The following is a 13,045-nucleotide window of genomic DNA, read 5'->3' as shown; positions in this document are numbered from 1 at the left end:
TAAGTCTCCTTGCCCTGACCCTGGCATGTCAGGGTGACATTGCTGTGGCACTTGACCGCTGAAGCCAATGTCATGTCAACCTGTCGGAGCTACAGTGCCAACATTGCTGGAATGGCTCAGCTGCTGGAGATGAGTATACGGGTATGTGCACACGTTGCGGATTTGCTGCGGAGCCGCAGCATTTTTTGTGATGCAGAAATGCTGCAGATCCGCAATTGATTTACAGTACAATGTAAATCAATGAGAAAAAAACGCTGTGCGGACGGTGCGGAAAAATCGGTGCAGAAACGCTGCGGATTAAAAGAAGTTGCATGTCACTTCTTTTTTGCTGCAGCGTTTTTGTACCCATTCCATTATAGAAATTCGCAAATGAAAATCCACTGAAAATCCACAAAAAATCCGCAGCAAAACCGCACAAAAAACGGTGTGGATCCGCACAAAAAACGCGACAAATCCGCAGCTGCGTTTTCTGCAAAGACATGCAGAATCCGCACCAGAAATTCCTAAGGCTAATCCGCAACGTGTGCACATAGCCTACATTGTTTTTCTTTCCTATGGGGTCCTGAATCCATTACCAGTTCATGACCACGCCATTTCCCCCCATTCTTGACCAGGCACATTTTCAGGTTTTATCGTACATCAGTTTTTAATGGCTATAAAAAAAAAATTCTAATTTGGATATTAATCCTTTCATGAAGTTTATATGCAGTTTTTTTCCTCCCGTAATTCATGATGCTGGAACACAGTGGTGTTCTATGCAGTTTTGACTGCACAATGGCCAATCTGCTAAGTGACCACTTAGGCAAAGTTCACAAGACCATATATTCTGTCTGAGTACAGACAGTGGAAAAAAACGGACAAATGCCCAATGTTATTATTGGAGGACTGCAAATGAGTGATTTTGCTTACGGTCCAAATCCACATGTGAAAACAATTGTGACATGCCCTAGTTTCATCCGTGTGAGATGCAACTAATTAAGTCTACATGTGCGCAAAAAAATAATTGGATACAATACAGAGCCACAGTATGGCATCTTATTTTTTACCTGTACATTGTAACTCTTGAACATACGAAATTAGGGCATGTCCACACGTTAAGTATTTGTTGCAGAACATGCTACATCAAGAATGTGACTCTTGGCAAGAAAAACGCTGCATAAAAAAGTGCGTTTGGGTGCGGTTTTCCCCATTCATTGGAATTGTTGAAAAAAGCTGAAAGAATTGACATGCTGCAGAATTAAAACTGCTTTAAATCTGCAAGAAAAAAATAAGCAACATGTGCGCAAGATTTCAGAAGTCAGACAGTAAAATACTGCTTTTTGTTCAGCAAAATGTGTAGGAAAACAGCAATGTGTGCACATCCTCTGGTTTTACTAAATGCATGTGTATAAAAAACAGATTATCCATGGATACATAGGACAAATTATAGAAAAAAAATCATCTCAATTTTCTGAATGAAACTGATGATTTTTTTTATACACTTGTGTAGTTTTACTGTGATTACAAGCCATGAGTCAGTCACAGCTACTGTGTGCTTTCAGCCATAGTGCAGACACTCGAGATTTCCCAAGCACGCTCGGGTGTCCTCCGAGTATTTGTAAGTACTCGCAGATTTAGTTTTCATCACCTCAAGTGAATGATTTACATCTGTTAGCCAGCATAAGTACATGTGGGGGTTGCCTGGTAGCTAGGGAATCCCCACATGTAATCAAGCTGGCTAAGAGATGTAAATCATTCAGGTGAGGAAAACTAAATCTCTGAGCACTAAAAAATACTCGGAGGACCCCCGAGCGTGCTCGGGAAATCTCGAGTAACGAGTATATTCGCTCATCACTAATCATACCTACTCCAAAATGGTGTCAATAATATTTTGAGCTGGCCCCTCAAACAACAAGTTCTCAAGGAGCCCCATTGACCAAAAAATAGAAATGCCTTGGCCTTTGCTCCTAAACCCTTGTACAGGGATCTGGACTTTCATAGGCACCCCTGGGTTAAGGCCATGCCGCAGGGTGCTGGCCGGTGAAGTAAGCTGGCAGCAAGAAGAGTTGTCACGTGAGGTTGATACTAGGAGATCATATTTAAAAAAGACAAAATTGTTAGAATAATATTAAAAAAATGGGGAGATGTCATTACAAGATAAATACAGGCAGGAGAGGAGCAGACTGTAGAAAAAAAGAGTAGTAGTCATTATACCTGGCACTGGAAACTGGGTAGTGTAGAGAGCAGCCCCATGCAAGGCTGAAAGCAAGGAGTAACACAAACTAGCCAGGAATTAACCCCCAAGCTTTCGGTCTAGGTGGAACTATAAGTGTCAGGAGTAAAACAGGGCTACTGTATTGTCACCTTGCACAGCCCAATAACCGAAGAGGACATAGAGGGGACAGGCACTGCACACATATCACAGTATATGAATGTGGGTTTTTTTTGCTTCCTCACAACTATTTTTCATTTGAGAAAAAAATCTTCCTACAAGAACAGCATGCATGAACAATGCTCACCCTCCCTTGCTAGCATCACAGTGGCTGTCTGGGAGCAGAAATACATGTTCACTGAGGATAATCCCTTCATGAACTCCATTGAGTTCTATGGGAGATTTATAGATGACAATGATGATATGGGAAGGAGGAAATCAAGAAGGAATAGCTTTTGTTGAATATCTGAATATCAATCCATTATCTGGATATAACATTAATAGCTAGCATTTCAACAGGAACTGTGACAATTTAGCCTTACAAGAAATCTACTGATACCAACAGTATTTTAGAAGCCCATTCATGCCATGCTAAACATGTAATTAACACCATTCCCCTAGGAGAACTTATAAGAACGAAAAGAAACTGCTCTTCCCCGGCTACATTCAATAAAGAAGCAGATCAGGTACTGAGCAGGTTAAAACACAGAGGCTATCCCAATTGCTGCCTACAAAAGGCAAAAAGAACAGTGAATTAAATTGATAGAGCTAAATTAATGGAAATAGATAATAGCGTGTCACGCTCTGCAACTAAGAACAATCGCAGCAAAAATGCCCAGATAACTTTTTCAATGAATTATAGTTTACAATATAATACAATTGTTGATATCACTAAGAAATATATACCTATTTTATACCTGGATAAAAAAATTGCGGAAATACTGAAAGATTCAGGAATCCGTTTCTCGGCTAAGAATTCTTTCTCCCAGTTTCTTTAGTAATGACCATAACAGTACTAATAAGACATGGCTCAACTACAAAGAATTCTATAAATGTGGTTCTCACGCATATAAAACATGTTTACACATAAACAAAACCACAACTTTGTCTTCAAAATGCACAGGACAAGTGTTTCCTATTAAGAGTGTTTTAATTGTAACACTGAAGGGTTAATCTATCTGATCGAGTGGACATCGTGCAGTCTGCAATATGTAGGATGCACTGCTGGGCAACTGATAAAACGGGTTAGAAGGCACCAGTCAGATGTGAGCAATTCCACTGCGCAAAACATCTCAGCAGTCTCCAAACACTGCAAACTTATACATGGGGGAAGACCAGTACACTCACAGCTATGGGGAATGAAAAGGTTTTCAGACCATTCAGAGGTGGAGATTACAGTTACAGGAGAAAAATCTTAAACAGAGAAACACATTGGATCTTTAAGTTGCAGACAAGAACTTCGAATACGACAGGATCTTATACTACAATATAATTAATACTGAAGTATAGTATGATTTTTTTTATTTGTTTTTTTCCCCTTTTTTTCTATCTTTTTCAAATGTTCACCAATATTTTATATTGTGATGGGATGTTTTTTGCCGTTCTATATATGCTTTCCAGGATGTATGTTTTATATATTATCTACCAATCATGCTACAGGGATTGGTTACTTTGTTTCCTCTCTTTGTAGTAATTGACTGATTATGTTACACCTGACTGGTGTCCAACAGATATATATTCCCTGTATAGGGGTAAAAGACAGACCATGATTAAGACCTCACGGTCGAAGCCATCCTGGGCTTCCAAGTGTATCCACTATATGTCCTTTTAATGTTTTATTCCTGACCACGCTGGAGAACCTCTTCACAGCATATGAATGTACTGTCACTTACCCGTTCCAGGAAGAAAATGCTGGCCAACGATTCTGCATGAGCATAGCTAAGATCTGGTGAAAAGTAGTCCAAAGAAGTGCATAGCTGAAATAAGCACTTTGGGGAGATTTGTGTGACACCAGCAGAGGAAAACACAATTTGAAGCTTCATACAAAAAAAAAAAAAAAAAAGAAAGATTAAAAGATTTATTCAGTTCTCTGTTTTCCTGTCTTCCATATTAGAGAACATTTTCATGAATCAGATCTCTATTTTCTATGTGAAAGAACAATGACTTACTACGGTAATCCTACAGGAGCCTTCTAGAAGGGTTTAGCTAAATGCAATGTAAATGCGCTTGTATCCATTGTGGGTATTAGTTATGAAAACTACAAACCTGTAAAGGGGTACATCCATCACATATATTTTTCAACTTTAATAAATATTCAGGGTCTAATGTCTGAAAAACAAGAGAAAACCATTTTAAGTCTGCAGGCAAACATCTTATTCTTGTTACAGCGAATATGTCACTCCCACAAGTCAATACAATCTAATCAAATAGAGGACATACCACTTCAAATCAGAGCTGGAGTGCAGCGTTCGCTAATTTCTAATGTTTATTCACTAGGCAAATGAGGCACTCAGCACACTCCAGGCCCAGTGCACCATTTCACATCTAGCCATGTCCCAATTTGTAGACTTAGGCTACGTGCACACGTTGCGGTTTTTGCTGCGGATCCGCAGCAGATTTGACGCTGCGGATCCGCAGCAGTTTTCCATGCGGGGTACAGTACAATGTCACCCTATGGAAAACAAAACCCGCTCTGCCCACGAAGCGAAAAAATGCGGAAAAATCCGCGCGGATTTGCTGCGGAAAAAAAGGAGCATGTCACATCTTTCTGTGGATTCCGCAGCGGTTTTCAACATGCACCAATAGGAAAGTGCTGTTGAAAACCCGCACAGGAATCCGCAGAAAAATCCGCAGTGAAAACCGCAGCGGTTTTGCACCGCAGCAATCCGCAGCAGAATCCGCAACGTGTGCACATGGCCTTACATTCAGAGAGGGGTAGTTAGTAACCCATACCTAGAGACATTCAGTTAGATATTAATTTTTACATTTTTGTGAACAACTTCTCCCCTCTCTTACTGTCTCTGGTTTATACCTGAGGCCTTAAGTCTTATTTTTACCTCTGTGTCCATTTCCAGGTTTATGATCTGCTTCAGGTTTGAGATATGACCCTGGTAAAAAAAGGTAAAAGGTAGTTTACTGTGGAGTCAAGAAGAAAAAAAAAAATCTCTTTATTAAAAGACAATTTTTTTTTAAAACTCTATATAAGGATATGATTCCAGAGACGCACTGCAAAGCCGTCACATAAGAACACACTGCACAGTAATGTGAAAACAATATTGAAAAGTTACAAGTAACTACTTTAAAAAAAAAAAAAAAAAAAACACTTTACTGCGTTAATAAATCTGTGTTGTATTCTTTTTAAAGGGAACCTGTCATGTGAAAAAAATGCTATTAACCTGTAGATATAGGGTTAATCTCCAGATTAATAGCGTTCTGAGCCTGCCCGGCGCCCTCACTGAGAGCACTGCTGTCTGGAGGAAATTAACTTTATTGCTCTGACAGCATTTGGCTTCCAGTTGCAGAGTTGGCACCGATGTGGTTTCAGTCTGAGTATTTTCTGAGCGGTTTCCAGTGAGGCGCTGGCGTGGTTCGAGTCCTGGCTCTGAGTATAGAGAGCGGTAGCTGTAACCGCGCTCCCGGAACTGACTGACAGCAGCTCAGCATTGGAGCCGGCTGTCAGTCAGTGTCGGGAGCGCGGTTACAGCTACCGCTCTCTATACTCAGAGCCGGGAGTCGAACCACGCCGGCGCCTCACTGGAAGACTAATTCTGCAGATAGGAATAAACTACATTTCTTCTCGACAGAATGTGACAGGTTCCCTTTAATTATTTGTCAATTCTTTTTAATTACTTTAATGCACAAAGGTATTCTCAGATAACCCTTCCAAAATGTAACATCACATTCAATATTATTGTCCCAAAATATTGGACAAAAGAGTTTTTGTTTTGTTTATATAAGGTATCGCAGGTGTATAGTTCCCACATGCCGTAGAGAGAAGTGTAGGATCTTTGTCTCTCCTTGGTAGGATCCTGCATCTAGTATATAGGGAGAATTAACTGTTTATGTAATGGAATCTGTAAGCAAAAATATATTCTCTCCCATGATGACTACAGAATCTTCCTCCAGTGGTGTAGCAAGGGGGTGGCCAGAGGGGCAGATACCTTGGGGAAATATTATTCCCACAGTTAATGAGGCCTGCAAGCAATGGTGAGAGTGCACACCCAGCTCTACTTGTGCGCAGCAGTCAGGTCAGATGAGTGCCATCGGCGGCTGTGCTAAAGGCAGTCACCGATATGACGAAACTCAACGTAAAGGGAGCAGTGTCATCTCAGTCGCTGCTTATGCATAGCACAGCAATTTATAAATAAACTCATCTCGACTGCTGCACTCCGAATAAGCAGTGATTGAAATGAAAAAAAAAAATGAATGCAGAGCAGCTAATGAATCAAGACAGCATTGACTCATGTGCAGTGAGCATGATCCAATTTTGTCTACATTCCTTGCCTTTATATTTTTGCACTTTTTCTAACCCTAACTAGCGTTAGGGCCAGGTTTAGGGTTAAGCTTAGAGCTAGAGTAATAACATTGTAAAAAGTAAAAAATATAACAACGGATTTCAACAAAAAAAACAGAAGGTCAAAGCACAACCTATATAAATAGGAGTATTTTTCCTCAAACTGAAATACATGTGCTTGTGGAATAAAAGGTTCAGTGCTGGGCTGGTGGAGGACTCGGTGAGCGCTGAAGGTTTATGGTTAGTACTTGCCTTTCCTTGAGTGCTGGAGCTCCACGCTATGCTGCAGTGTTCCTCTGCATCTGTGAGAGCTGCTTCTTCCTGCAGTTCTCCTTCTTCGGAAGGCTTATGTGATTGGGAGTTGGTGCAGGGCTCTTTAATGCAGATATTTAATATGGGCCCGCTTTCATCTTCTAATGGTGTTTCACTCTTATGCTCCTCCATGCTGCAGCCAACTGGTGAGGAGTACCCAATCTGCTGATATCGGCCTAATTTAGGCAGTTCAGCTCCCATTTGACCCAAGCCCTGGCACAAAATCTGCAGCCTTTCCAGGACTGCAGTTCTGTAGATGCAGGTTTCATGGCCACTATATATGAGAAACTGGTGAGTGAGGTACAGCAGCCATTCATCTGAGATGTTCTGCTCTTTCCTGACCATCTTTGCCACAAGCTGAATGCACGGTGTTGGCAAGCAGTAAAAAATAAAATTCAGTAAGCTGAAGAAATTCCTCTGTAACTGGATTGGCAGCTGGAAAAGTTTTGGCTTTCTGTTAAGTGGAAGGAGAAATAAACAGAATTACAATAAATTTCTAGTAGCAGCACATCCAGGCACCTCAGTAACTGCCCCTCATTAAAAGTGCTGAAATACGATCTTTTTTTATGTCACGTTATAGTGGCGTATTCATGCGTTTTTGATGGCTTGGTCAATATCAAAGGTGTTTAGCAGGAGAGCAGCGCTCTACGGCCTTCCAGGTTCCTGGGAAATGTTGCGCTCCTTCTTGATTGATAGTTCAGACCAGTGACATTGTTGCTGGAGGAGCCCTGTTGTTACTGAAGCCCTCTAGCGGTCCTAGTCAGCCCTCTAGCGGTCCTAGTCAGCCCTCTAGCGGTCCTAGTCAGCCCTCTAGCGGTCCTAGTCAGCCCTCTAGCGGTCCTAGTCAGCCCTCTAGCGGTCCTAGTCAGCCCTCTAGCGGTCCTAGTCAGCCCTCTAGCGGTCCTAGTCAGCCCTCTAGCGGTCCTAGTCAGCCCTCTAGCGGTCCTAGTCAGCCCTCTAGCGGTCCTAGTCAGCCCTCTAGCGGTCCTAGTCAGCCCTCTAGCGGTCCTAGTCAGCCCTCTAGCGGTCCTAGTCAGCCCTCTAGCGGTCCTAGTCAGCCCTCTAGCGGTCCTAGTCAGCCCTCTAGCGGTCCTAGTCAGCCCTCTAGCGGTCCTAGTCAGCCCTCTAGCGGTCCTAGTCAGCCCTCTAGCGGTCCTAGTCAGCCCTCTAGCGGTCCTAGTCAGCCCTCTAGCGGTCCTAGTCAGCCCTCTAGCGGTCCTAGTCCGCTTCAAGGCAGTGATTACAAGCACTAGTCCCTGTTAACCTGGGTAATGGGTAGTACGCACAATGGAAAACTGATGCTCATGGGAGAGCAGATGAAGAAACAGTAAACTGGAAAATTACTTATTTCCACAAGTACTGTTTAATTATGTCAATCAATGAAGATGGACATAAACCTTGCATATATTAAAGTAAGTGGAATATTTTTCAGTTTGTGGCTTTTTTGGGGAAAAAGTGTTTTTTCACAAACCACAGCGCACTCAGGGTTTGGAAATTTTTTCATTAGACTTCTTCGTTGTACGTAAAAATTGTTGCGAAAAATGCACATTATAAATTTATCAAAATAGCAAAAATCACAAAAAAACTTTGTAAAACACTCTATAAAAGAGCCTTTAGTATACTTCCTTGTAGGGGTTGTTCACGAAGCATATTTATCAATTATTAGTATAGGAGAAAAATGTTTATTTTTTATATAACTATTTATAATGTAAGTTTTTCATTATACAACCATGATATAAAAATATGTGCATAAACATACAGCATGCAATGTATCGTAATTTTAAATAAAACCAAGACTGAAGAAAGAGAAATAAAAAATAGGAAGTTGTCTAATTATCATTCTTTATCCAAGTTACTTTCAGTCATACCTTTTACACATGACAGTGCATACATTTTAAAGAGAACCTGTCAAAAGAAACGCTATTGACCTGCCGCGATATTGGGGTAATTCTCCAATAGTGTTTAAATCCTGCTAAGCTGGAGCCGTGACAAAGAGAAAATTAAGTTTTAGTCAGTTAGACATATCCCAGTAGTCAGTGAGCCCGCTGTAGTCACGCCCCAATACCTTGATTATAGCCTGCTTTATATATACACACACACACACACACACACACACACACACACACACACACACACACACACACACACACACACACACACACACACACATATACACACACACGCGCGCGCTCCTCAGCAGACTGTCTATGATCGGGTGACTGATTACAGTATAGTGACTGTAACCTCTCCCTACACCACCCAGATCACTATAGAGTATAACGTAATTTTCTCAGTACAGCCGCTCCAGTAAGGAGGCCAGACAGGAGTTAAATGCCATCTACTCTCAGATTACCACGACATCTGCAGGTAACTAGTGTTTTTGGACGTCACTGGTTTCTTTTAAAGAGAAGATACTATATATTACATATAACAAGATGACAAGGCAAAATATGTTTGATAGCAGAAATTCCCAAGATCATTGGAACAAATATCTCGAGTCCTTGGTTCATGCTCACCTGCAGGAAGGTAGGAATATGATCAGTTGGGTCACCAGAGATCAAATATTTAGCAGCCATCAGGAAATAAAGGTTTCTAGTGGAGAAAACTCTTTAATATAATACAAGGTAATATTTAAGGAATTTTCCTGAGTCAGAATGTAGATGTCGTATTCTTAGATGGGGTCCAATCTCTGCACCCCCACCAATTGGCTGTTTGAAAAGGCCACGGCATTTAGTGTGTGCTGCAACCTTTTCAGCTGTTTATCTACGTGCTGTATAAATGGGAGCATATGTCCAGGGTATTGTATTGTCATTCTACAGAAGTGCATGAGATAACACTGCAAAATCCAACACAGCTGCTACTCTGGCCATGGCATGCAGAGAAAAACAGGACAGGCCGCACCGCTCGCCAGGAGCCCCTTAAAAGTTGATTAGTAAGGGTGCTTGGTCGTGTCTTCATACTGATGGCCTATATTACATATACCGGGGCTGTGGCGCCGGTAAGCCAAACCTCCAACTCCAGACCCCACAGCAGTGCCTCACTACTGAGCATGTACATAAAGTGCAGCACAGATTCATCTCCACTAAAAGCCGAGATCCTTAGATCAGGAACAGAACAGACATTTATAAGACATTTCAGAACGGGCAGGAAACGCTGCAGGTTGGACACTGCGTACATCTGCAGATTCCAACACACAGAGTCGATGTTACAGCATAGTGGATGAGATTTGAAGAAATCCCATCTCCACTACGCGTGCAGGGACGTCCCCGCTTCCCTGCAGAGATGGGCATGCGGCAAGTCTTTTGAGACCGCAGCATGTCTATTTATGCAGTGGAGACGCTCAGTCTCCGCAAGATAAATTTCCCGTCCAATATATTGGGCGCGGTGATTCCGCACGGTTCAATGAACACATGCGGAATCACCTGCGTTCAAAAGCCGCAGCACTTTGGACGGAGAGGACATGTGCTGCGTCCAAAGTGCTGCCGGTTCCTGACCGTGGGAACATACCCTAAGCCAGTGTTCCCCAAGTCCGGTCCTCAAGAGCCACCAACAGGTCATGTTTTGAGGATTTCCTTAGTATTGCACAGGTGATTGAATGCTTGCTTGTCCAGGTGATGCAATTATCAACTGTGCAATACTAAGGAAATCCTCAAAACATGACCTGTTGGTGGCTCTTGAGGACTGGAGTTGGGGAACACTGCCCTGAGCGGTAAACAGGCTAAAAAATTATTTCACGTGAACAAAGAGCATTTTGCTTGTTTATTGGGTGATTGGAAGGCAATTATCAGGAAAACAGTGATTCCTACAAACTCTTGTCCACGATTATCAGCTGGTGTAAATATACCCTAAAGATACAGTGGGTACGGAAAGTATTCATACCCCTTTACATTTTTCACTCTTTGCTTCATTGCACTTGGTAAATTCAAAAAAGTGTATTTTTTCTCATTAATGTACACTCTGCACACCATGTTGACTGAAAAAAAACACAAATGTAGACATTTTTGCAAATTTATTAGAAAAGAAAAAACTGAAATATCACATGGTCATAAGTATTCAGACCCTTTGCTCAGACACTCATATTTAAGTCATATGCTGTCCATTTCCTTATGATCCTCCTTGAGATGGTTCTACTCCTTCATTGGAGTCCAGATGTGTTTAATTAAACAGATAGGAATTGATTAGGAAAGGCACACATCTGTCTATATAAGACCTCACAGCTCACAGTGCATGTCAGACCAAATGAGAATCATGAGGTCAAAGGAACTGGCCAAAGAGCCCAGAGACAGAATTGCGGCAAGGCACAGATCTGGCCAAGGTTACAACAAAATTTCTGCAGTACTCAAGGTTCCTAAGAGCATAGTGGCCTCCATATTCCTTAAATGGAAGAAGTTTGGGATCACCAGAAGTCTTCCTAGACCTGGTTGTCCAGCCAAACTGAGCAATCGTCAGAGAAGAGCCTTGGGGAGAGAGGTAAAGAAGAACCCCAAGATCACTGTAGCTGAGCTCCAGAGATGCAGTAGGGAGATGGGAGAAAGTTCCACAAAGTCAACTATCACTGCAGCCCTCCACCAATGAGGCCTTTATGGCAGTGGCCAGACAGAAGCATATCCTTAGTGCAAGACATATGGAAGCCTGCATAGAGTTTGCTAAAAAAAAACACATGAAGGACTCCCAGACTATGAGAAATAAGATTCTCTGGTCTGATGAGACAAAGATAGATCTTTTTGGTGATAATACTAAGCGGTATGTGCGGAGAAAACCAGGCACTGCTCATCACTTGCCCAATACAAGTCCAACAGTGAAACATGGTGGTGGCAGCATCATGCTATAGGGGTGTTTTTCAGCTGCAGGGACAGGAAGACTGGTTGTCTTTGAAGGAAACCTAAATGCGGCCAAGTACAGAGATATCTTGGATGAAAACCTCTTCCAGAGTGCTCTGGACCTCAGACTTGGCCGAAGGTTCACCTTCCAACAAGACAATGACCATAAGCACATAGCTAAAAAAACAAAGGAGTGGCTTCAGAACAACTCTGTGACCATTCTTGACTGGCCCAGCCAGAGCGCTGACCTAAACCCAATTGACCATCTTTGGAGAGACCTGAAAATGGCTGTCGATCAACAGTCACCCTCCAACTTGACGGAACTAGAGAGGATCTGCAAAGAAGAATGGCAGGTCTGCCCGAACGGTGATCCGGACATATCAGAGGCGCCGCCGAACGCCAATTACCGGAGAAGGAGCTCCTGAACATCCGGGGAGCGGTGAGCACCGGCCGCACGGTGCGGAAGCCACTGAATGACACGTAGGAGGCAGAAAGAAGTGGGGATGGCGGGCAGCACGCGCTCCCAAGATGGCGCCGACAGCGCTGTGGAAGAGGTGGCAAAGGCTGATGCTGCATACCGGAGGCGGCTGGAGGTGATCGCTAAGCTGGAGCAGTTTGCAAGAACAGAGGCATCAGGACGGCAGATGCAGGGAGCCGGTGGAGAGGTAACAGGAGGGGCGGCAGACTCAGGGGAGCAGGTGGATGTGAGGTCTGGAGCACAGGCAGAGGGGATGATGAGTGGAGCCCCCATGATGACTACTACAGTTCCAGCTAGGAAGACTGCTCCATTGAATGTGATTACTGATCTGACCCAGGCTTATACTGCACAAAAGGAGACTGGGGGCGCTGATGAGGCTGGGGAGCCAACCCTGAGAGATATTTTTTCTGCAGTAATATTCTGTAAAACTGCATTGACAACCTTAACTGTCCAGGTGGACGACCTTAAGGGGGAAGTTGCCTCTTTTCGCTCGGCTATGCACAAGATGGAGGGGAGAGTTGAACTGATGGAGGAACGTGTGGGAGGTGCAGAAGATCAGATTGCTGAACTGACAAAAAGAGAGAAAAAATATGTCCAGCGAATTGCGGAGTTAGAACTTAAAACTGATGATTTGGAGAATCGTTCGCGCAGGAACAATTTAAGAATTGTCGGTGTACCCGAAAAGGCAGAGGGAAACAACCCCACTGATTTTATCGAGACATGGCTGAAAA

The 13,045-nt window shown here is 42.9% G+C and overlaps 1 protein-coding gene across 2 annotated transcripts in view; it reads right to left on the bottom strand.

Moving 5' to 3' along the window:
* FANCE (FA complementation group E) overlaps nt 1-13,045 on the bottom strand; it is a 123,959-nt gene that overhangs the window by 89,993 nt on the left and 20,921 nt on the right. For both annotated transcript variants that reach the window (XM_077295476.1, XM_077295475.1), the window contains exons 3-6: nt 6,957-7,470; nt 5,248-5,298; nt 4,457-4,519; nt 4,084-4,227 (exon numbers count right to left, since the gene is read on the bottom strand). In XM_077295476.1, the coding sequence (XP_077151591.1) occupies nt 4,084-4,227; nt 4,457-4,519; nt 5,248-5,298; nt 6,957-7,470 (772 nt within the window). The remainder of the gene's footprint in view (nt 1-4,083; nt 4,228-4,456; nt 4,520-5,247; nt 5,299-6,956; nt 7,471-13,045) is intronic.

Source organism: Ranitomeya variabilis, chromosome 3, assembly GCF_051348905.1.
Source record: "Ranitomeya variabilis isolate aRanVar5 chromosome 3, aRanVar5.hap1, whole genome shotgun sequence".
NCBI lineage: Eukaryota > Metazoa > Chordata > Amphibia > Anura > Dendrobatidae > Ranitomeya > Ranitomeya variabilis.
Note: the sequence above shows the minus strand (reverse complement) of the source record. Positions and strands in the feature narration are given on the sequence as shown.